Consider the following 26,260-nt stretch of genomic DNA (forward strand, 5'->3'; position numbering starts at 1 on the left):
CCATTTTCTTACCTTTAGGAGAAATTTACATTAGTGACTTTTTGAAGCAAGTAAAATAGCTTTTGAACTTGGAGGTATAACCCTTGATTAATATAGTTCCCTTTCATCAAATTCTAACAAAATGGGATTTTTATTTCTTACAGAAAATGCCCTTTTTCTCTGTTACTATATACACTATTTCTTCTTAAAACATTTAAGCTCATTTTCAGAGTATGTAACATCTTTTAAAATTTTTTATCTTGTTATTATTGTCAAATTGACTTTTTAGCACAACTATCTTCAGATTTTAATAACTTGACATCCCATTTTGGTGAAATTATCTTGTTTCTGAGAATTTCTGACTTCTGAAAAATGTGTCTGGTAATGGCAATGTGCTTCTTTTTTTTAATTTGTGAACTAGGTCACTCTTTTCCACATTTTTCTTCTTAAGATAATTTTAGGGTAGCATGAGAATAATGGCATGATTTGCAAGGGCAAATTTCTAACTATCCTGGCAGACCATTACAGCTGAATCAATTATAATTTAAAACATCTCACACATGGAAAAACAAGCAGCTCTGTGAGAAATAAATATCTTTTCTTTGATTCACAAGTATGTTCTTCTCTGTACTTCCAGATAGCACATTTTAAGTTATTGGTTCATATCCCTCACTCTACTTTAAGTGCCTTGGGAACAGGAGCTTTAATTTTGCATCTCCAACACATAACAGACGCCCTGATACCTCATAGTCAATGAATGTTTGTTGCTGTTATTTTGTCACTAAATAGAAAAGTCATGTCTGACTATTTTGTAACACCATCCACTGTAGTCTGCCACTCTCCTCTGTCCATGCGGTTTTCCAGGCAAGAATACTGGAGTGGATTGCATTTCCTTCTCCAGAGGATCTTCCCAGCCCAGGGATAGAGCACGCATCTCCTGCGTTGCAGTGGATCCTTTACCACTGAGCCACTGGGGAAGCCCCAGTGAATGTTCTCTGAATTAATTAAATAGGTACTTAACCAATTTCAATAGGGAGACAAAGGCCTTGCCTGCAAGTGGGGACTTTTGTTTAAATAATCAGTTTCTTTTTAGAACTATAAATCTTTGAAAGTTAATTGCTCAGTCGTGTCTGACTCTTGTGACACCATGGACTGTAGACCACCAGGCTCCTCTGTCCATGGGATTCTCCAGGCAAGAATACTAGAGGGGGCTGCCATTTCCTTCTCCAGGGGATCTTCCTGACCCAGGGATCGAACGTGGGTCTCCTGCATTGCAGGCAGATTCTTTACCATCCTGAACCACCAAGGATAGCTCTTTTTGGAGGCTAGGTGGAAATTCATCGATTATCTGGTCAAATTCTCTCATTTACAGATGGAAAAAATGACTCCCAGGAAAGTCAAATGGCAATCCCAGTGATAACCAACTAGTGAGTGTAAGGACTTGCTTGTAGCATCCAGGTCTTAGAATTCTTTTCTATGCCTTCTGTTTATTGCAATCAATTGACAACAGTGCTTCACATTTTTAGGGCCCTAAAGGGAAAAAAGGAGCTCCTGGTCCTTCTGGGAAACCTGGGATTCCTGTAAGTAATAGGCTGTCTTCATCTTTATTATTTTTCTAAATAGAATTGGCAACTTTAACAAGCAGAATAGTTTGGAGCCAATTATGACAAGTGTTGGATAAATCATGTTGTCTTTAAAAAATGTTTAAACCCGTGCTGGAACACAGAGGGAACAAAATATGACCATTAGCTCAAAACCAAGCATGGTGTTGAAATAGAAGTCACTGCAGTTGAAGGATGTTATTTTCCGGTGTATGGAGACCTGTCTGTGAATTCATGCTACTACTGTCTGATGATGAGCCACTGAAAAACAGGGAACTTGGAGTCATGACTAAATGAATGGTGACAAAGGTCAGAGATGTCCAAGCATGATTAAAAGGACGAGACCTGGATTTTAGTGAGAGAACTTGACCTCTCATTTTCCTGGGAAATAGAACAGAAAGTCTTAAGAAAAAAAAAACTTCAAATCCTTTCATCATAAAACAAAGTTTAATTTTACCATAGCCATTCATTTCCTCTGGCCAGGCAAGTATGTGTTGACTAGCTTATTAGCAAAAGCTTACTGCTGGTCTCCCCTAGCCAAGGGCCTGATTTGAGCGGCCTGTGTTGGTTCAAGAAAAGTAAAGAAGTGAATATAAATTATAAGCACATTGAGATCAGAGATTCCTGTAGATTAAACCTTGTTCCTGAAGAATAGAAACAAAGGTGTTCAGACCTTTATTCAGTCGTATATTTATCTAATTCAAAGTGGCAATAAAAGAGCCTTAATTTATTTCTTGGGAAAATAATATGATATGAAGTTTTAGAGATGATGAATGTTAGCCTGTATTCTATGCTGACAGGTGCACATGGCTGATCTTTTCTCCACAGCTGGATAAACCATGGGCTGGCACAATGAGAAATACTAGGAAAGTACACTAAAGCAGAAAAGGTTACCAAGTAAATTGCTGATTAGCTTGGCATTTTGTTTAGGGGACAGTTGACTGATCTGTTGTATCCAAATAGTAAATTATTAAGGAATCCAGGAAATAGGAAAATTTATCCTGGGACAGGGTATTAAAAATGTAACCCCCTATCTTAATAAGTATAAAAGTATTTGTCATTTAAATATCTGTATAGTATCTCTCTGTAATCCAAGTAATTTTTAATTATCAAGGGACTTCCAGGACTACCTGGGCCAAAAGGTATGCAAGGATACCATGGAGCAGAAGGCATTTCAGGAAACCCTGGAAAAATTGGGCTACCAGGAAAACATGGACTTCCTGTGAGTAGACTGAATGTTCTTTGCACTTTATTTCTTATGCATAAGTGTCTCTTTACAAGATCATAGATATTTTGGCTGTCTTCCTTAGCTTTGACATTCGCTCAGATTAAGCCAATCATTACTATAATGATTATTTTGGAATTGTGTTTATGATTTTCAGGGAATGTCAATGAGTAAATTCTGTTGGATATTTTATATATAATAACCCATATTATTAATAATTTATATCATTTTTAGTACACATAAAAGCTGGTAAATAGGAGCCATAAAGAAGTAATATTTTAAAGGCTACACACAAGCTGACTGTTTTGAGTTCATCAAATGTCTTAAGCCACCTTTGGAACATTTCAAGCTTAGCAATAACTCAAGGCAAGCTCTGCCAAAATCATTTTCCCTTTACTTTTATAGCCACACTATTTTATAAGAATTATGTCAATATTTTCTCTGTGTTCATCCATTGGTGATGCAATGAGCAATGATATAGATTCTTATTTTTATGCAAAATTCTATCTTATTTATTTGATCAGAAACTTAAAGTGATATTTTTGTCTTCGTTTATCCATTTTCCCTTTTTCCTTCCTAAGGTCATTATAATCCAGATATTTATTGTTATCCCATGTTGTGTTTCCACTTGAAATATGAGAATAATTAATCGCATATTTCAGTAATCCAGTAAATCCAGTAAAATTTATCCTTTTACTTTTCTACTATTTGGATGTGGTTATATATTAATCTGTTTTTCTTTTCTTAAATAAATCAGTCCTAGTTGTTTATTCATATGAACCGTGGGACTGTACCAAAACCAAACTCAAATTAATGTTCTTCTTTCACTGTAATGAATTATCTCATTTGTTTAAAAAAATATATTGAATTATGACCAGCCAATTTAATTATTTAAGAAATAAATATCTAGCCAGATTCTATCTGGAAAGGTGAATATTTTTAAGGAGGCTTAGCTTGGTTTCTATTTGTTTTGAAGACAGTATATCTGAACATCAGAGCATCAGGTTAAGGCCTAGAAAACTTTGAAAGTCAAGCTGATGTTTTTAATTAAAATATGTACTTCATAAACTTCTACCATTAACATCAGTCTGGTTAAAACAGGACTTTGATTTGAGATCTCAGTCTTAAAGGGAGCTCATGCCCTGGGCCTTCATTTAGATGCTACATTCTAGGCTCACTATGTAATAGTCTTAAAATGAGGTTGTGGGTTTTAAAAGATACAATATCAAAAGCTTAAGAGTTGGTCTGAGTCTCTGTTTAAGTTTTACATGAAAATGTTATAATGAATCTTATTTTATTGCTTTGAATAAGATTTTGAGGGTTGAAACAAGGAAAACCACATTTCAAAATATGTCATATATTTTGCTGTGAACACAAGTTTAATCATGGAGGTGGCATGTATGTGGATGTGCCCAGTAGTCTATAAGGCTAATAACTGAGTTGTAAATACTAATAATAGCAAATAGATTAATTTAATTACAGGAAGAGGAACTCATTTGTTTTCTGACTAAAATACCACTAACCCAGATACTTATTCCAGATATGGATAATACAGATCAGTATCCTATGTACATGTGTTTAATAGGAATTTCAGATATTCAGCATATAAGATATTTATCAGACATTAGTGACAAGTCAAAGTCATCTATTACTTTTTATATTGGGTCACTTCATACTTCATTGTGAAAACTTCTTTCTGGCAATATATGACACCTGCAGGTCCCCCTGGAAAGGATTGAAAATTGGGAAATGGAATGAATACATTGATTGGGACTACAAAAATATGAACCATTTTCTCTTGCATAAAAACAGCAATATGGCATGTGACTATTATCTGCTGCTAGTTTCTAGAACGAAAACAAACATTTTCTAATTACATCCTTCTTCAATAGGATAATACTTCAAGGACAGTAATATAATGACTGAGAGAAAGCTAATACAGAAACAATCAATGCAAATAAGATAGTGATTTCATTTTAATTCTAAGTTATGTTCTAGAATCTGGCACACTGCTTTTATTGACATGAAACCAAATCAGTGGCTCAATATAGGATAGACCAGAATGAAAGGGACTTAAAGCCAGATGCTGAGGCCACACTCAGGGCTATTGCAAAACCCAGTTAGAACTCCACAGCATATTGGCAGGGCTTCTTTGGTTACAAACACCAGATGTGGCCATATGGATTGCCCATATATATATGGGTTTGCCCAAGCTTTGCCCACTGGGAAGAGTTTCTTTCAGTGATGTCTTTCACAGTTCAATGCAGCAGCAATCCACTTGTAAATGATGGTGAAATTCAGTGCAGATTTACCTATAAAACAGGCTGGATCTTTCTTCTCCCTTACTAACTGGTTAAGAGAATTCTCTAGGAAGGCTGAAGGAGCAGTAGTAAAGCAGTAGAACAAGTATCATGGATGTCTCAATTGCATGCTTGCATATTTCATTTGTGATTTTTGGACCTACTAGGGCCCAATACTATTTCTATTTAGACGTGAATGCTGCTGTACACAGCCAGTTTTATGATTCAGTGGATCAGATATCACTCTATCATAATGAGCAGTTCAGGACACATAGTTATTTGATAATTCAGTTTCAACCAGACAAAGTCCAGAACTGCTTTCCAAATGGGAGATTACATTTGGCAAAGAAGGCATGACTTACCTATAAAACCTTATGGATATAAGCTCTGATTCTCTTATTGGGATTATCAAAGGGTGCATATAGCATCTCTATCAACAACAGACCTTTCTCATATTATTGGATCTGCTCAGTCATACATTCAAATAGCAAGGTATCTTACATGGCATCTTGAATCTGCTGCAGAGCCTTTTCCTCAGGGCCCACAAAAGCTAGCAAGTTGGCAAAGGACTTAAATGGATATTTCTTCAAATAAGATACACAAATGACCTGTAATCACAAGGAAAGGTGCTCAGCATCACTAATCATTAGGGAAAATGCAAATCAAAACCACTATTAGACACCACTTTGGGCTTCTTTGGTGGCTCAGTGGTAAAGAAACCACCTGCTAGTGCGGGAGATGTGAGTTTGATCTCTGGGTTGGGAAGATCCCCTGGAAGAGAAAATGGCAACCAACTCCAGGATTCCTGCTTGGGAAATCCCATGGGCAGAGGAGCCTGGTGGGCTACAGTCCATGGGATCTCAAAGACTCAGACATGACTTAGCAACTAAACAACAAGAACAACAACAAATTACTACCACTAAGATAACTATTACCACCCCCCCCCAAAAAAGAAAGAAAATTATAAAATAAGAAAATTGTTGGTAAATTTGTGAAGAAATTGGAACCCTTGTGCACTGCTAATAGGAATGTAAAATGATGTAGCCACTGTGGAAAACAGTATGGCAGGTCCTGAAAAATTAAACATTGGATTACCATATGATCCAACAGTTCCTCTCCTGGGTGTATACCCCAAAGAACTGAAAGCAGAAACTTGAACAGAAATTTTCCTAATGTTCATAATAGCACTATTCACAGTTGTCAATAGATGGAAACAACCCCGCATGAGTGTCAACAGTGAAATAGATAAATGTGTTATATACATATTAATACAGTGGAATATTATTGTCTTAAAAAGGAAGGAAATTCTGACACATGCTACAACATAGATAAACCTCAAAGACATCATCCTAAGCCAGACACAGATGTAAAGTATTATATGATTCCATTTATATAAGGTACCTAAAGTGGTCAAATTCATAGAAAGTAGAATGGAAGGACTGGGAGGAGAAGAAAATGGAGAAGTTACTGTTTAATGGGTACAGAGTTTCATTTTGGGAACATAAAAGTGTCTGCAGATGGATGGTGGTGATGGTTACACACCATTGTGAATGTACTGAATGCCTCTGAACTATATATCTAAAACTGGTTAAAATGGTAAATATATGCTATATATATTTTACCACAATAAAGTGAGTAAATGGGTTGTAGCAGCATACCCAAATGTGGTATAGATTGACTCCAAAGTCTAGAGAGGTTCACCAAGCATCGTGCCTCTTTTATTGTTTTGAGCAATGCAAAGTACTTGTCTCTTAGAGAGGATATCCTGATATACCTCCAAACCTAGGAACTTCTTCCATCTACCAAATGTCGTGAACTTTTTAATTCTATCCTCTGGCATATCTTTGGGCTTCCCTTGTGGCTCAGCTGGTAAAGAATCCGCAACGCGGGAGACCTGGGTTCGATCCCTGGGTTGGAAAGATCCCCTGGAGAAGGTAAAGGCTACCCACTCCAGTATTCTGGCCTAGAGAATTCCATGGACTGTATAGTCCATGGGGTTGCAAAGAGTCAGACATGACTGAGCAACTTTCACTTTTCTGGCATATCTTTAGGGCACTTATTTGGTCCAGGTTGCACAGTGTCCTCAGTTTAATGAACCTGCATGATATTTTGTGAGCTCTCGAGACTGTTAAGATATCCCACTGATCTGTTTTATTAGAGGAAACTGAGCTGACATAGCCCTGAGATAAGGCATCGAAGGGATACAGCTCTCTCTGCCTTGTGAAAGCAAGCAAACTGCTTCTGATTATCTTTACAGATAGAAACATTGGTAAGAAGTATTTCACTAGGCCAGTAACTGCTGTTGCTAATGGCTATCCTGTTTACTAAAGACACCATATCAGAAACTGCAGCAGTGACTGATGCTTCCTAAGGCCCACTTGACTTTGCACTCCAGGACGTGTGGCTCTAGGAGAATGAGTGATCACACCATCGTGGTTATCTGGGTCATTAAGATCTTTTTTATATAGTTCTTCTATGTATTCTTGCCACCTCTTTTTAATTTTTTCTGCTTGTGTTAGGTCCATACCATTTCTGTCCTTTATTGTGCCCATCTTTGCATGAAATGTCCCCTTGGTACCTCTAATTTTCTTGAAGAGATCTCTAGTCTTTCCCATTCTATTGTTTTCCTCTATTTCTTTGCATTTATCACTTAGGAAGGCATTCTTATCTCTCCTTGCTACTCTGGAAACTCTGCATTCAGATGGATGTATCTTTCCTTTACTGACTTACGTTATATTCTATACAATTGGATTTTTTATTTCTAATAATTTGCTATTGTGATCCTATTGGGGTTTTAGGTAGGTAATATTTTCAAACATTGGCAACTTTAACTCTTAAACTCAATTTTTTTTTTCTTTCAACACAGGCTGATAGGAACTCCCACTACTATTTGAAAATGTAGCAGTAATAGTAGACATCCTACCACTGCTAATAATAGCAGAAATCCTATTACATTCTACTATTAATCTTAGAGAGAATGCATCTAAAATTCCTCCATTAAGAATATTTTACCATCTTTATTCTTTAATTTCCTTGTCCTATACTATCTTTGGGGGTTTTTGTTTCTCTTTTTCCTATTTTCTGATTTGCATTGTATTGATTGAATTCTCTTCTGCTGGTTTAAAAGTTACCTATTCTCTTTCAGCTGGTGTTCTTGTAGCAGTTGCCCTGAATTTAAGAACCAAATATGTATTTATTTAACTCTAGTTATTTGTTTAATATGTCACTAATTGTATCTTCCCTTTAACAAAACAAATACTTTTATTTGTTCTCATGCCCTTTTGTTTCTATAAACCATCCTTTCCCTTCATCATTTTTTATATAAGCTTGAATTTTTACTTAATCCTCATGCATTTACTTCTCTATCCTTTGTTTCTTTTTTAACAGAGTAGTAAACTCAACTATATAGTCACTATTACTTTCAGTATTTCTTGTAGAATCTTCTGAATTTGTTTCTATTATTATTTGAATACTTCCTTCAAGAAGTATTTTTTGCGTAGGTGTTTGTGAGACAAACCTGAGGCCTCATATGCCAACAGATATGTTTATTGTTCTCTTACATTTACATGAGACATTCAGCACTGTCAGTGGTTCTAGTCGGTAAAAGAAAAAGGAAAAGCCACCAGATCGGACTGAAAGAAATAAAACTGTCTTTGTTCACAGATAACATGATCATCTATATAGAAAATCCTTCAGAATCTACAAAAAAAAACAAATATTAATTTAGCAAGGCTGCAGGGTGCAATATCAGTATGCAAAGATGGAATGTATTTCTATATACTGTATTCCTGAACAATCAGAAATTGACATTTAAAAAGCAATATTTACTATAGTGTTAAAATTGGATAATCTGACCCCCCTAAAATATGCAACTTAATACTGAAAACTATATAACATTGCTGACAGAAATTAAAGAAGACTCAAATAAATGATGTATACACTATATTCACGAATCAGAGGACTCAATACTCTTAAGATGTCAATTATCCAATACACTGGCATTATCTTAAAACTTTAAAGGTACACCTGACTTATGAACCAGCCATTCTGCACTGGCCTAGAGAAATAAAAGCATATGTCCACACAAAAACTTGCACATGAATATTTGTTGTAGTTTTCTTTGTAATAGCCCAAAATTGGAAACAACCCATGTGTCCACCAAAAGGTAAATGGCTAAACAAATTGTGATACATATGTATAATGAAATATTATTCTGCAATAAAAAGAATGAGCAATTGATACATACTACAATATGAATATACCTCAAAATAATTATTCTGAGTGGGGAAAAAGGCACAGCAAAGAGGACATACTGTATACTGCCACCTATATAAAATTCTAGACACTGTAAACTAATCTGAAGAGACAGAAAGTAAGTCATTGTTTTCCTGGAGAGGAAAGTGTGTGTGAGGAGGACTTACAGAGGGAGAGGGGAACATTTTGGGAGTGGTAGATATGTTACCTTCATTTTAATGCCCTTTTTCACAGATGTATTCTTTGTGTCAATTTATCAGGTTCTAGATTTTGAAATTTATGTCAACTATATCTCAGTAAGGTGGTTTTATATGAAGATATAGGGAGAGAAAGAGAGAGACATTGAACTATAAGTAGGAGTAAATTAGGAATCATCATGTTGAGTGAAGAAAGCAAAAAAGAAATATTCTAGGCAGAAAAAATAGCATATACAATGCTAGGAAGAACAATATGATTGAAGAAGAAGAGGAAGAAGGTCAGTTGTGGCTCAAGTTTAGTGAGCAAAGTGTAGAATGATACAGGTTGGTGCTGTTGAGGTAAGCAAGAGCAGCATCATGGTGGATAATGAAAGAATTATCAGGGATACTGAGCATTATCTAGACAGTGGGATCCCATTGAGTATTAAATGTAGGAGGAATATTATTCTGGCTCCAGTGTGGAAAATGGATGGGAAGGGGCAGGAGTAGATGCAGAAGACTAAAAAGAAGACTATTTACTGCAATATCCCAGGCTATATATATGCATGGTTTGTACTAGACTGATGAAGCAGAAATGGAAAGAAGTGGGTGGATTTAGGCAGTATTTAAGAAATAGCTTTAACGTGACTTCAACGTTTGATTATGGAAGGTGCAGGAGGAAAGGAGATGTCAAGGATAACCTCTAAATTTATAACTTGCTCAAGTTTCTAACTCAGTGCATTGTAGTGCCCATCACTAAAAAAAGCAAATGCTGAAGGAGGCCCAAATTTTGTGGGAGAGGTTCTGACATTCGAGTGGAGGTGTTAAGTGAGCAATTAGATATTTGGGGCTAGGGTCAGAGAGGAAGTCAAATATAAATTTAAAGTATCAACCTAGTAAAATGTACTAATCAGAGTCCTGTTTTGAAGTAGTTGGAATACTCAGCTGGAATTTTGAAGAGACTTTAAAAGACCACACTTTATAGAAGTGTGGTCAAGGTTAAGTCAGTCACTAAATGATGTTGGGTAAACTCAGAGCCTGTCAATAGTAGGAAGCAGTTAACCACCCTGAGAGCTGAAAGGTTAAAGGAAAGAAATAATGTCAGGTTGAGAGTTAAGTTGAGACCCAGAGCTATTAGAAAAGGAGAATCTTACAGGAGCTATAGTTGAAAGTAACCCAGTCACTGACAGAATGCCCAAGTTGGGAAGAGATGGGAGAAATAAATATATTACCTCTCTCTTCTGGTAACTTTTGGTGTCCTAGTAGTTCATCCCATTGGCCAACCACAACTGGAAGTCAGAGCACAAGAGAACCAGATGAAGCAGTCCATAAAGGTGAGACTCCTAGGAAAATTAACAACATAGAGGATAGGCAGTGGATGGATATGGGGAGCAAATGAAGAAAAAACACAAATATTAGGTTAGCAGTAGAAAGAAGGTCTAGAACCAAGTGGTGATGAATTTTATCATTTGCAAGTCATGTAAAGAAGAAGAGGAGACTACAAAGGAGTCTGAGATGGAGTGGTCATAATAGAAAAAGAATGCCTTGTCTTGCAAGCTTAAAAATATTTCAAGGGAGAAATTCATCAGCTGCATCTCATAATCATGAGAGACTGTGTTGGACATGTTTTATTCTGCTTTTGGTTTGGTTTTTTGGCTACTCAGTGTCCCAATCCCATTTTTATGTTCAGAAATTTTTGTATTTTCTCTCTTTTTGAGTCTTAATGGGAAGCCATCTTTTACTACAGAAGTAAAAAATTTCAGACCCTTACCTTGCAGTCCCTCTTTGAAACAAGGATGCTGGCCCATGACCCAGGCCTAAGTGATCAAGTATATTCACCTATACTTTCAATTGAGAAGTTAATAATACACAGAACCGGGGATAATGAAACTCTCTTCTGGTGGCAGTAGCAATAACTTTCAATGGCACTCAGTCTCCAGGGATGACTGGCGTCAACATCCAAGAGCTAGGGTGGTGCTCACTACAGTGTCCAAATTCTGGCTGCCTAGTCTTTTAATTTTATCCATTTTCCAAACCTGGTTTTCTAGATTTATCTGTGATTAAATGAGCTACTCAATGTCTTTACAGTAAACTTTTTGCTTAATTGTTTTCTGATGTTTGCAAATAAGGACTCCCCCCCAACTCATACAGAAATCTAATAAGATATCATTATAATTGTTGCATATTAGTATATGGAAATCATTGGTAACTTGAGCAAGTAAATATGTTATTTGATTAGTGGAGGCAGAAACAGGACTCGAGTGCTTGAGGAGTGAGAGTAAATACCTGAGTAGTGAGGAAATCAAAATATGAAGACAATTCAATGAAGAAATTCAGATCTAAAGGAGAAGGTAGGAAAATAACTAGAGAAGAAACTGAGTCTAAGGTCGAAAGTTATTCTTAAGTTAGAGAACCTTAACCATATTTAAATGCTAGAAGAACTTAGTATAGATGGAGACGCTGAATACTTGAAATCAAGGGATTAGTCAGACAACAAAATGTGCATATTCTAGCTCCACTTAGAAAGTTATCCTACTTCTAATTGAGGGTCATTTAAAAATAGATTCTGAGCCATGTATCCCTTTATATTTGAGTGTAAAAAACTCATTGAATTTTGTGATGAAAAAGATTAAATGAATTACAATAATTTTGAATACTGTACAATATACCTCCCAGGGCCATGAAATTGAATGGCATCTGGTGTTTCCATTAGTAAGCAATTAGGTATCAGATCATAACTCATTGTCTCCTACTTTTTAGCGTTTTCAAAAAATGTTAGAAAAAAAATTATGTGCATACTTAGAATATCAGGAGGTTAAAAGTATTGAAGCATTTTGTAACCTTTGAAATAAAAGCAAAATAACTTTCCCTTAAGGAGTACCCTTTTAACCCCAAGGTTTACACATGCTATTGGTATTTATAGATAGAAATATTTTTTACAAATGCCTCTGCTCCCTGTGGAATAGTCATTATAAAACTAGAATTATAATGCTTAGTAAGGGACTAGTCTGTTCTGTGAAACTAGGTACAGTGGCTAAACTAGTCATTAGGAAAAGTGATTTCTAAGGGAATTATTTCTGAAAGCTACTATGGTGATAGAAAAACTACTTAAGAGAAAGCAGTATAATTTCTAAATACTAGCAAGTTATCTGGAATATTTTCAACAAAGGATAAGGACATCATTCTATTGGTCTTTGTTTGTGTGTGTGTTTTTCCTTTTTTACTTTCTTTTTTTCAAATCATGGTACCATGGTGTTTTTTGGCTCGCCATTAAAGACTGCTGGATTTTTCCACTGAGAAAAATATTTATTCTGGGATTTCTAGGATTATGCAAGTGCCTGATTTTCCTAAACAATGTTCTTTCTTTTTTTGATGTGGCCAAAGGAGTTAAAGAATTTCTGGCATATTCACACTGCAGTTTCAATGTTTCTTCAAGGTCATGTGACTACAACTGAAGGATGGTATTGGGGAAGCTCACAGTTGACTGTGTAAATTTTCTTCTGTATAAATGAGTGTTTTGAGACTAGTCAACTTAGCACATCTGCAGTAAATGAGTCTACCATGCTGTTTTCATTGAGCTGGGCTTCTGTATTAGCATAGTACCTGAGTCATTTATGAAAAAGGAAAACAACTTTTTCCCTGAAAAGACCATAAATCTATTTGTCATCAAAATGAAGGCTTACCCGTCTTTATTTTTCATTGCTGCAACTAATAACATTGGTTATTGAAAAAGAGGGAAAGAAACAAACTAACAACTTGGGACAAATCCAAGCCTTTCAATCTTGACTTGGAACTTCATCGGGTAAAGACAGGCTTAAGTGTTGTCAAAAATGAGGTGCTTGTCTTTGAAGAACGTTGGAAGTCTTCATTTTTCCACCTGTGGATTGTGTCCACGTAGTCTAAGTCTAAGAAGGAAAAACAGACTTCATCAGCCACTCATAATCCAAGCATAGAGTAGCAGGACCACCATGGAAGCCTCTGTGAGGAACATCAGTGTATTCCCTAGTTTATGAGCTGGTCACCCCAAAGAAACTTCTGTTTCTAAGAAGATATATTTCTTTTTTCATAGTATTTTGGAGGAAGAAACATACCAGCATGGGCCAGATCTGCATTCATCAAATCCTGTCACCTCTTGATTATTAAGGGATTAAGTATCCAGTTAGGGTTTATCCTGATTGCTACTTTCTCCCTCTTCTCCACCCTTCTGCTTGTTTTGGCCCATTTACTGCTCATTAGGAACTCTTCCAAAACAGACAGAACTCAGCCTATTGGGCTGCTTATTAGCAACAAAATGAAATATTTGCCTGAGGATGTAACTTTCCTAGTTGACTCTTCAATGACTCCAAATCCAGTAAAGTCTGTACTTTTTGTAGAATATTGTTTCTTTATGATCTGGCCTCAGTCTTACATTCTACCTTTCTCTTTTAGTCTAACAATTATTAAATGCTATGTGCAAGGTGCTGAGTATATATATGAAGTTTATTCTCACCAAAATTCCATGAAGTAAGCATAGCTATTATCTTCAGTTTACAGAAAAGGAAGCTGAGACTCAGACTAAGTAAATTGCTCAAGATCACACACACAATAAATAATAGAGCCAGGATTCAAAATCACACAGTCTAGATTCAGAGCCTGTGTTCTTAACCATTGTGCTATGCTTTTTCAATCATGCTTAATTTGTTAGACATTCCTCCAAATTCTGTATATTTCCCCCACTTTCATGCCTTTGTACATGTAATATATTCCCTCTGCTTTGAAGACTCTTCCATGTTTAACCTTAGGAAGAAAAACTTTTTAATCTTTCAGGATTGAACTTAATTGAACAGTTATTTCTGTCAGGCACCCTTCTTTGGACTATTCAGTCAAAGCCAAGCATGCCTGCTCTGAACTTCTGTACACTCTGTACACTGATTCCATCAGAGCATGGATCATATGGGCACTAATTAATGATCTTAATGTATTTCTCCCTCAGGCATTTGTAAACTGCTATAGAACTGGTGTTCAGTTTGTTTTTGTATCTCTAGTACTTAGCATAGTGTCAGGTCCATTTAGAAGAAACTCAATAAATATTTAAAGAATAAATATTCTTTGCATAATAATTATGACTTTAGAGACCTGAGTTTAAAATTAAGATGTGCTTGCTACTTAAGAATCATCTATAAAATGGATACAGTAATATCTAATTCATATGGTTTTTATGAGGATCAAATGAGATGTTGTATGTGAGGTGCTTGGTAGGCTGCATGCACTTACTGAGTTATTGTTTTTTCATACTAATTTTCATGGCTAGACTAACATTCAGTAACCAGATATTTGTTTAGTACTTAACAGTGTTACTGAACCAAACTTGGGTCCACTCACCTACACAGTAAAGCCAATTCACTGACACCAAGCTGCGGTGAAGGAAAGTGCAGTGTTTATTGTAAGGCACCATACAAGGAGTCCTAGACAGCTATTGCTCAAAATGCCCCAAACTCTCAGATGAGTTTCAGCAAAGCATTTTGAAAGGCACAGTTAAAGAGGGCTATCATAGGATATGTGTTTGGCTCATAAACAATTCTCTGGTTCATTGTGAGGTTACAGTGTGGTCAGAGGGGTTAACATTGTCAATCCTTAGCTGCCAGTGGGACTGGGGGCCACATACCCATAGCTATCAGGTAGTTAATTTCTTCCATTTGGTGAGGGTGTTAGTGGCTCAGACATTAAAGAATCTGCTTGCAGTTTGGGAGAGCTGGGTTCAACCCATGGGTCAAGAAGATCCTCTGAAGAATGGAATGGCGACCTACTCCAGTATTCTTGCCTGGAGAATTCCATGGACAGAGGAGTCTGGTGGGCTATAGACCTTGGGATTGCAAAGAGTTGGACATGACTGAGTGACTTTCACTTCTTGAATGTGTGTGAAACAACACAGGAAATGTTCATCAGATATTATACTGTAGATACTTCAGAGGGGAGCTAAAGCAGAGGATATGGGGGGATGGGACTGTCCTAGGGAAGACCCCATAGGGTCCTTCTCAGTTACAGTATGAGCCTGGAGTTAGGAAAGATAGCAGTGAACAAGATAGGCAAAGAACTGCCTTCCTGGAACATATGTGGAACAGCAAGAAATTGCTGACATTTAACCATTTTTGACCTTTAAAAAAAAAAAAAGATCACAATTTAATATGAAACAACCTAATGATTGAGTAGTAGTCTATAAACAAATCAAGTAATTCTAAATGGTTGGAAGAGCTATGAAAAAAAGAAAGCATAATGGTAGATAGATTTTAAGATAGATTGTAGACTATAGAGGACTCACTGAGAAGGCTTACACTTGAGCTAAGGACTAAAGGTAAGAGTAAACCAAATATTTAAAGAATGAGGGAAGAACTTGCCATATGAAAGACCCAAATGAAAAGACCTGCAGTCAGGAAAATTTTGGCATGTTAACAGGATTACCTGAGGATCAAGTAAGGTAGTATGGATATAGACTTTTTATTTTTTAAATAAATGATGGATTTTCATTTCTTCATAGTGGTATGCGAATAGCTGACTCATTGGAAAAGACCCTGATGCTGGGAAAGATTGAGGGCGGGAGGAGAAGGAGACGACAGAGGATGAGGTGGTTGGATGGCATCACCGACTCAATGGACATGGGTTTGGGTAAACTCCGGGAGTTGGTGATGGACAGGGAGGCCTGGCGTGCTGCAATTCATGGGGTCGCAAAGAGTCGGACACGACTGAGCGATTGAACTGAACTGATAGTGGTATGACTGCCTAGTCATGCTAAGAGTGAAAGACATAGGTGAAATATCCTCCTTCATCCCCCCCACCATTAGTCTCGTGATTATAGGCTGACGCCTGGGTAAAGGAGATTTCATAGGATACAGTAATATTGTCCAATATTATAGTGGCATTTGAAACACTGTTTGTTTTGCAAGAACGATAAACCATCAATTGTTCTATGAATGAGTAACTCATTTCTATGAGGTAATACAATGTTGAAATGCCTGTATCTATTAAAACTGAACAAGAGTTAGTTGTGTATGCTTTTGAGAACAGACCTGGTCAGGCAGACTTGTCTCCACTACCTTAAGACATGCCTCTGTTCAGTCCCACTCTGAGTTCCATAGGCTTTAACAGGTTTAGCAATTCAAAACTAAAGTTACCTCCTAATTTTAGTATACAGCTCATTCATAAATCTTATTTCTAACATTTGGCCACATTATTTACGATTCCCCCTGCAAGAAAATGTTATAAATGCTACAATATTTATGGGTACTATAGCCCTGCATATAACCACCTGATAATTGCTATCCCATGTATTTTTCAACAGCCAGTTTTTTCCAAAGAGGGATATATTTAGTAAGCCAAATAAAATGAGAAATTCCTGCTTAAACAGAAGTGTTTTCAGTTGCTTGGAGTAAAGGAAACAAAGTATTATTTTTATAACCCATTGGTTTGCTGGCTTTAAAAATATGGTACTTTTATGTTGTATGTATGTGTGTGTATGTGTGTGTATATATATATACATATATATGTATATACTACTGTGCTCAGTCCCTCAGTTGTGTCCAACTTTGCAGCCCCATGGACTATATGTAGCCTGCCAGGGTCCTCACAGTCCGTAGGATTCTCCAGGCAAAAATACTGGAGTGGGTTGCCATGCCCTCCTCCAGGAGATCTTCCTAACCCAGGGATTGAATCAGCATCTCCTGTGGCTTCTGCATTACAGGTGGATTCTTTACCACTGAGCCACTTGGGAAAACCCACTTATGTTGCCTAATATTATGCCAAAAAAAAAAAAAATTAGGTCATCGTATTTATTTTTTGTACTATAGAAAGTACATCAGTTTTAATTAATGTTTTCTCATACAGCAAGTAACTATATAAACATATAATTGAGCACAAAGGAGTGTTCTTGGCAGTAGGGAAAAGATAAAACTCTTTTCCTAGTAATTTTATTTAAGATAAAAACATCAAAACCAATTTGAAGTTCTGTGTAGTTTAAAATTTATCAATCTACTGTTGAAAAATCAATGAAATTAACTTCAAAAATTTCTCATTTTACTCAAAACTTTAAAGATAGTATTCACTTGCTAGTCCTCTTTAAAATGTGAGGTTTTATATGAAAGTCACTCAGTCGTGTCCGATTCTTTGCAACCCCACGGACTATACAGTTCATGGAATTCTCCAGGCCAGAATGCTGGAGTGGGTAGCCTTTCCCTTCTCCAGGGGATCTTCCCAACCGTAGGATCGAACCCAGGTCTCCCACATTGCAGGTAGATTCTTTACCAGCTGAGCCACAAGGGAAGCCCAACCTTTATTTAACACTTTCTTTCTCTTAATATGTTTGTTTTCATTCTAATGAGAATAAGACAGCTAAACCAAGGGGCATTCAAACAGCATTGGTATATTTCACTATTAAATCCAAAGCAGTCACCATTGTTCCAAAATTTTTCTCTATGCCTATCCTCTGATATGTACTGCTGCTACTGCTAAGTCGCTTCAGTCGTGTCCGACTCTGTGCGACCCCATAGACGGCAGCCCATCAGGCTCCGCCGTCCCTGGGATTCTCCAGGCAAGAATACTGGAGTGGGTTGCCATTTCCTTCTCCAGTGCATGAAAGGGAAAAGTGACAGTGAAGTCGCTCAGTCGTGTCCGACTCTTAGCGACCCCATGGACTGCAGCCTACCAGGCTCCTCCATCCATGGGATTTTCCAGGCAAGAGTACTGGAGTGGGGTGCCATTGCCTTCTCCTCTGATATGTACAGATAGCTCCATTTTCGTTACCAGATCTTTACATTTAGTTCCAGGATGACGGCATATTTACGTTTAAGCTACTCCTTCCTTTCCCCGCAGAGAAGTCAAAGTGAAAAGCAACTTCATTTTCTTTTCATAACTGACATCAGATTAGATAAAATGACACAACCATATTGCCATTACAGATACATAGAAGACTCTCCACAGAAGTAACTCTTGTGGTGGTGGTTGATAGTGTCATTACTGATCCAAGTACTTGCTTCCTTGGAGACGCAAGTCTTAAGCAGCCATCAGCTTCAGTCCTGTCAAAACTGACACTTTCCTACAGAGTCAAAAGCCTTTTCAGCAGGGAGGCTGACTTCTATCTGAGGATAATGGAGGTTTCTGGCTATGAGACATCATGTACTTTTACCATTTTATTAACATTTCTAAGACTTGGGTAAAATGTTGATTGGTCGCAGTATCTCTGAACAAATTAATGGTAATTTTTATTTTATTTGCTTTTTAAAATTTGCTCAGAGTGACTTATCCTTTGCTGATTGGTTTTAGACAAATCATTTAGAAGACCCTGGAAAGAATTCCTAGGGATTAGCATCTGTTTCTCTTGAACACAAAATCACTCATCCATCTGTGTATTCATAATAAGAAATATTTGTTCTCTACTTGTATGAAACATTGCTTGGAACTCTGTACAGAACACTCTGCTACTTTCCTCAGATTTTTCTCTAAGAAACCAATGTGAACAGTAAATGATTTGGAACATTTATTGTGCTGTGTGAAATATCTGATAGTACTACAAGTGAAATGAGGTTCCTAGTGTACAGTTAACCCTGAGGACTAGGCATATGGCCTTTATTATTCTCACTAAAAATATTTACTGCCTTGAGGAGTGTTTGGCAGTCTCTGACTCTTCATTGCTCATGTGTCATCCAGAAGATACATTTTTTTTTCTGTTTGAGCATAAAAATTTTTTTCAATAATTACAAATAAAGTGAGGTGAAGTGGTACTATTTTAGAATTGTAGAATGTTGTAGTGTCCTAAAATCATCTAGGGTGATCTTTCGCATATTATGTGTTCTCTCCATTTGGAATCCACTACTTCTCTAATACATCCAGACATAGGATACACTCAGTCTTGAAAGACAACCCACTATTTTTAAAAAATATATATATTATACTGATCCATATTTTACAACTTTTCACCTAGTTTAATTCTGAAGCTACTTCGTTGGTCTGCTGTAGTTGTTTTCTTCCTTCCTTTCATCTTTTATTTATGACTTTGTAAAATCAGCTTTCTCTTCAGGCCATTGGTTTCTTCAGGTTTTTTAACCTCTTTTTATTGGGAGGAGCATTGTTCACCCAAACTTTGTTTTTAAAACTGGATTTTCCTGTAGTCATATTCTCATCAGAATCCTGGCCATTGCTATAAGACTTAGGTCTTTCCTAAACCTTTCTGAAATTCCGTATCCTAGAATTTCAAATGACTATGAATAGATTTGCTTTCATTTGTAATGATGGGCTCTTAAGTGGCATTATCTCCTGTCTGCACGGTTCTCATCATTCATATAGAAAGTACACTACCAGATAATCTACCCCAGAGGTATGGAACCAAAAGGCTCACAGACCAAATTAAATCAATGTAAAACACATTGTAAGAAGAAAAGGGAGGGATTTCCCTGGAGGTGCAGTGGTTAAGATTCTGTGCTTCCAATTCCCGATGCAGGGGACATGGGTTAGATCCCTGATCCAGAACCAAGATCCCACATGCCTCAGCCAAAAGGCGGAAAAAAAAAAAAAAAAGGAAAGAGCTAGCATTGACTAGCTTAGGATAAGGTGCAAGCAACCTTGAAGAACCACACCATGTGAATCCTATATCCGCAATGTGGATCTCTCTCCCTCCCCGCCTCCCGCCCTCATTCCCCTTCCCTCTATCAAGATTTTACCCTCATAAATGTTCCTTACAAATACTGAGCCACCAATATGGAGAAGTGGTGAGAGAGAAAATGGTTGATGTAGATTGGGACAAAGAAAGATGTGAAGGTCAAGCTAAGGAATGAGAGTCTATACCCTTAAGCACCAAGCGTAGTACATGGCACCTAGTGATGTAAAATACAATTTTATTCTTATTTTAGTGTTTTATGATAATGAGGAAAATCTACTTTGAAAAGATAATTTTTTAAATATATTGAACTATTTTTTTGCCATTAGTAAGAGGATAAAAAGATACATGATGATTTGGAGGAGATATTTTTTTAAAAAAAGGAAAAATGCCTTAGCATTAAATTCAAAATTGGCTTTACCTTTTAAATCCTATTCTCCCAGCCAGGCTCTCCACAGAAATGACTCTAGACTATCTTGGGCCAGTCATCTCTCCTACCACTTTTTTAAGTTTTAGGGAAATGTCTTTACCTTATATTCCAGTTAAGCCTACCTTCTCAGTAATTCTTTTTCTGATTATTACCAGAGGTAACTTCCTCTCTTCAGAACCTCTCTAGTATTTACTTTGTATCTCTTTTCTCATGTTTTTTTTTGAATTTCTGCCTTTATTAGAACTGTTTATATATTACAGTCTTTTTCACTTAATTTTAGGCTTCCTAAAAATAAAAAAGCATATCTTGTTTATGTTTTTCACAGGGCTTCCCATGGTACCTTCCTTATACACAGATGATATTCAGCAAATGTTGTTCAATGCGTAGAGCAACTATTGTGCAACCCAATTTAGTATCCCAGGAATCAACTCAGAAAGTAACAATAATCTCCTAAAACAGGGGTCAGAAAATTTTTTCTGTAAATATTAATAACTGTTTTTGAGTTTGCAAGGCAAAAAGAAAAATCAAGAGTATTGCTTAAGAACTTATGTAACAAGAAAGAAAATAACTTTTTATGGATTTTAAATATTGATTTAGTATAATTTTTGTGATACAAGTCTACTAATGAGAAAAACTGGAGATAACATTTAGCTTATTACAGTTTCTTGTCATTACTATTTCATTTATTGATGCTGACATAATGATATTTTGCATGACTTACATTTTTCATCTTTGAACATTCTTTTCACATAGATATGTACTGCCAAATATTGCAGTTCATGAGCATATGATTTTAATCTAGCATATTCATTGCTTGGAAAGAATTTAGAAAATTCTGCTAGGTTCTTCTCTTGATAGTTGCCTTTTAGGCGTGTCATTATGTTGTACATTAGTTATTTCCAATTGAATTTTTGGTTGAAACTCCTCAGCTAGTTAAATTCATTTTGAAATAGAGAAATTTCTTGCATCTAGATCTGAAAAATGCTACTGAAAGTGTTTGAGCTCAGAATATCTACCCACCAAAAATTTTTGTGGAAATGGAGATCTCACTTGTTTTAATTTTTGAGAGGAAGTGTATAAAGCTGTTTGAACTACTTGTGATTCAAATATTAGTTGTCATCAAAATGATTTTATCACACTATGTTTCACATGTGAGCATTATTTTGCCTTGCAGTTTTGGGTTGAATTCACAGATAAACATTAAGTAAATCTGCAGCAAAATTTAATTTCTAAAATCACATATCATTAATAATAGAGGCTGAGGGCAGTTCTTTTACAAAAAAAAAACACAACAAACTTGAGTCTTAATCTCAAAAAGCCCAGTAAAGCCTTATTCTTGCAAAGCCATCAAACTGCTGCATGTTAGAGTCAGGAAATTGTTTCTATTTTGACAAAAAAATTCACAGAACCACTGAAAATTAAATTTACGAGAGTCGATGGAGTTCACTCTTGACAGTACTGGCTCAATAACGTATTGTAGATTCAGGTGTTTTCCTTAGAGTGCTGCTGCTGCTGCTAAGTCGCTTCAGTCGTGTCCGACTCTATGCGACCCCATAGACAGCAGCCCACCAGGCTCAGCCATCCCTGGGATTCTCCAGGCAAGAATACTGGAGTGGGTTGCCATTTCCTTCTCCAATGCATGAAAGTGAAAAGTGAAAGTGAAGTCGCTCAGTCGTGTCTGACTCTTAGCAACCCCATGGACTGCAGCCTACCAGGCTCCTCCATCCATGGGATTTTCCAGGCAAGAGTACTGGAGTGAGGTGCCATTGCCTTCTCCATTTCCTCAGAGTGTCTGGTGGTGAATAAAATACAATGAATAATCATAGCTCTAAATATCTTAACTTTTTCACAAGTTTTGTTAATTTGTCTAGTTCATCTTTTTCTGATCTGTTACTATCAATCTTATCACATTTTAGCAGATTGCACATCAGGTTGTACTGATTTAGTTTTTTCACTTACTTGAAGTTACTCTTCCCAATTATTACTCCACCAGCTATTCATAGGGGTTAACCTTGCAGCCACTTCAAACTCAGCATTGATTCCTCAAATAAATAGTAGTATTCCTAGCATCTATTGATTGACCAAGAGGCAAGGAAAACCACTTGGAAATATTTGCCTTGATTTTTAATTGACTGTTGATAGTACTCCAATGTCCTTGACATTTTAAGCAACTGTTCTTGCCAAAAGGCTAACAAACAAGTTTATTTTTGCTGCATGATTTAATTGTCTATCAATAAGCGACTTTCACTGTTGGGCTAACAAATTAACCACTTATAAACTTCACTTTAGTTGCAACTCCATTTCAAATTTTTATGAAGAACTTTTTATTGTGATGAGATACTCCATTTTAGTTTTCCTAATTTTTCTGTTACATTTCTCTGAAGTAGGAATATTGTGTCAAGTGCTTGGTATAATAGTGTTGATGTATATAGTTTAAGCACAGCTCTAGTGTCATCACATAGTAAACACAAAACTTTGACATCTAGCTTGATCACAAAATAATCCACATTCCACTGTGCCTTAAAAATACAGCATTCAAAGTCGACTTTTTTCTTCTTTTTTGTTTTGATACAATGGATATGCAGTGATAATAAAATCTCACAGCAAGTCAACATATGTTCTGCTCAAAGCCCTTGTCAATTTATAATTGCATCACAGGAATTTGCAGTGCAACAGTCAGTAGTGGGAAGCAATAGGTGTCTTTGAGCCTCTGCTACAACTACTGAACTCTACCATTTTAGCACAAAACAGTCACAGATAATATATAAATGAATGAGCTTTGTTTATAGATATGGAAACTATAATTTCATATAATTTCTATGTCTTGAAATATTATTCTTCTTTTGATTTTTTAAACATATGAAAATGTAATAACTATCCTTCACTCACAAGCTCTACAAAAATCCTTGTTTTAGGATTTGGCTTTGAGGAAATATTGTTTACTTACTTAACTTTATTTCTAATTAAGCTATTTGAAGCAAATTTTCTGGAATCATGCGATTGAAAAAGAATATTCTTTTTAAATGAAATGTTAATATAATGTTATATATGTTTCAAGTGTACAATATAGTGATTTGGTATTTGTATATATCGAGAAATAATGACCACAATAAGAAGAATATCCTTCTTAAGGATACATTAATCAGTTATTAGAGTTGTCATGCATACCAGAGTATAATACAAAAAGTTAGAATACAACAAACATGCTTCATATCTAGGCTCTTTAGTCAGGAGATAACTGGTGGACTCTGTACTGCCTTGGTATTTTTATTTTAAAAACCCAAGACCATTACATTAGCTATAATTAGAGATTTCAGGTGACCCAAAACATCGCAAAAGCATTTCATTTATTTGGGAAAGAAGCCCAGGGTAACTCCCAAACCCGGGCAGTGTATCAATAGCAGCCTTTCAGCACACCAACCCTTCCCTCACTATTGAGCCTCTGGATGGGTATCCTAAGAACTACCCCAGTCCTCATTTCCTATCTGTTTTTTAGGGCATCAGAGGCAGCCCAGGAAGAACAGGACTGACTGGGTCCCTAGGTCCTCAAGGAGCAAAGGGTTCGTCAGGCCCACCAGGAAGCCCAGGAGTTCAAGGCCCGAAGGTACTTGCATGTTTGTTCAGAGGGATGAGCAGTATTGACCATCTTTCCTGGCCCTGAGTTTATTGACTAGATCACAGGATGGTAAGATCGACAGCTTGTAATTAAATTTGGCCAATAATAAAAAAAACACATGAGGTAAAAAGGAGAGTGCATGGCCTTGACATAGCCCATGATGGCCACAGTGCATGTAATTTGCTGGAACAACTTATTAACCCAGGATTAGTGATGCTTTATAAAAATGTTCTTTGACTCATTTTTTCTCTCCTTCCTTTTCTGTCATCTGCCTTCTCCTCCAAAACAGAAAAATCTTATTTACTTCCAGTTACATACTTCCTCAGGTACAATTCCTGTTCCAATAAGTCTGAACCTAACCATCTAATTAACAAATATGATAAGAACACAGATTATTTCTTAAAATCAAAGAGATAGTAATTGTCTTGCATTAATCTTCATTGCAAGGAGTGTTGTCACATGTTAATAGGCTTTCCATACAAAACCTCTCTTAGAAATATCTCAATGTATTATAGATTTGACCGAGATAACCAAGAGATTAGACCAATATCTAATGCAGTTTCATAAAAGACCAGGATTAAGACATTGGCACCCTCATCATTATTATCTCTTAATTTGATTTTCAAGACTTCACTTCTAAAGAATTTTGAGGTATTCTGAAAATTATGACTCAGCAACTTATTGTTTACAATTTGAGCCTGTTAATGTTTATACCACGAATATCCCTTTCCACTAAAAAAAGATAGCTGAGAAAATGCTAAAATTGGGAAAAGAAATAAAATCCCTGCCTCTTTTGTGTGACTCTGAGAAAAAAAAAAAAGATCCAATTTGTCAAGTCCCAAAGCTATATCTTCATCTCAAGACAGTGAAGGATAATTTGCTAATCTGAAAGCTTTAGTCAGAGTTTACCAAGCATCATTTTTCATTACCTTATCTACAAACTGAACATGATTTCTAAGTTTATTTTTAGAAATTGTAAAAGCTATTGCAACTCTTAATTCAAAAACAAAATAAAAATATATTTTAAAATATTTGACTTTTAAAAACAAAATAACAATAATTATATCTTTAAAAGGAACTTTTATGGGATAAAGAGGCTTGGTATCAAAGGAATCTTGGGAAACAGATAATAGAAATTTCTTAATAATGGAATTGAAAAAAATAATCATGGCAAAAACCAGCGTTCACATTTCAAGAAATTCTGCTCTGTTTGTGGTATCAGCTGAATCATCTCCGTATGGTAAAGAAAACACAGCAAAATAATTTCCATTCAAATAAAACACAAGCTCCATCACATACAAACACCCCCACACATACCACACCCTCTCTGTAGCCCCACTATCCTCCTCCCACATTTGCAGGCCTTCTCTCCCCCCTTTTTCCATAGTCATGACCACAATCTCTGGAATTCTCTTTCCCTCCTGCCACATTTCTTGTTCATTGTAATCAAATATTATGTATGTGGAGAATATTGGTGGGGAGAATGATCATGCAGATTTTGACTTCCCCAGTGCCTTGTACTATGCTTGAGGATGGGCCAGAATTTAGGTTTCATTTAAAAATAATGTGTTCATAGGTTCTAAAGTCAAGATTACCTTTCTTTTTTTTTGTCCATAGGGTGAACAAGGGCTACCTGGTCAACCTGGAATTCCAGGTAAAAGAGGTCACCAAGGAGCACAAGGTGATCAAGGACCATGTGGAGAGTCTGGCATGAAAGGGCAACCTGTAGGTGCCAACTCAGAAATTCACTGAGTACTTATTATTCTACATACCAGGCCACCATTGTACAATAATGATAATCATTTCTATTCACATTACAGGGAGAACATGGTATTCAAGGTTTGACAGGTTTCCAAGGATTCCCAGGTCCCAAAGTATGTTTACATATTTTCTACTGGTCTCTAGTTATCTAGAAAAAAAAGGTGTTGAAATACCAATATTTAATCTCTGACTTGAGCTTCTTTTTTTTTTAATCGGCAAAATTTCAGTTGGTATGGAATTATATAATTGAGTTTTGAATGTTAATTTTAAAACTTATGTAACTATATATTTTCCTAG

The 26,260-nt window shown here is 36.3% G+C and overlaps 1 protein-coding gene across 1 annotated transcript in view; it reads left to right on the forward strand.

The window, feature by feature from the left end:
• Positions 1–26,260, forward strand: part of COL24A1 (collagen type XXIV alpha 1 chain) — a 441,974-nt gene that overhangs the window by 377,059 nt on the left and 38,655 nt on the right. The window contains exons 51-55 of the mRNA XM_081490017.1: positions 1,506–1,559; positions 2,695–2,802; positions 24,083–24,190; positions 25,820–25,927; positions 26,023–26,076. Coding sequence (XP_081346143.1) covers positions 1,506–1,559; positions 2,695–2,802; positions 24,083–24,190; positions 25,820–25,927; positions 26,023–26,076 — 432 coding nt within the window. The remainder of the gene's footprint in view (positions 1–1,505; positions 1,560–2,694; positions 2,803–24,082; positions 24,191–25,819; positions 25,928–26,022; positions 26,077–26,260) is intronic.

This window comes from Giraffa tippelskirchi, chromosome 5 (genome assembly GCF_054371585.1).
Source record: "Giraffa tippelskirchi isolate mGirTip1 chromosome 5, T2T-mGirTip1v1.2.pri, whole genome shotgun sequence".
NCBI lineage: Eukaryota > Metazoa > Chordata > Mammalia > Artiodactyla > Giraffidae > Giraffa > Giraffa tippelskirchi.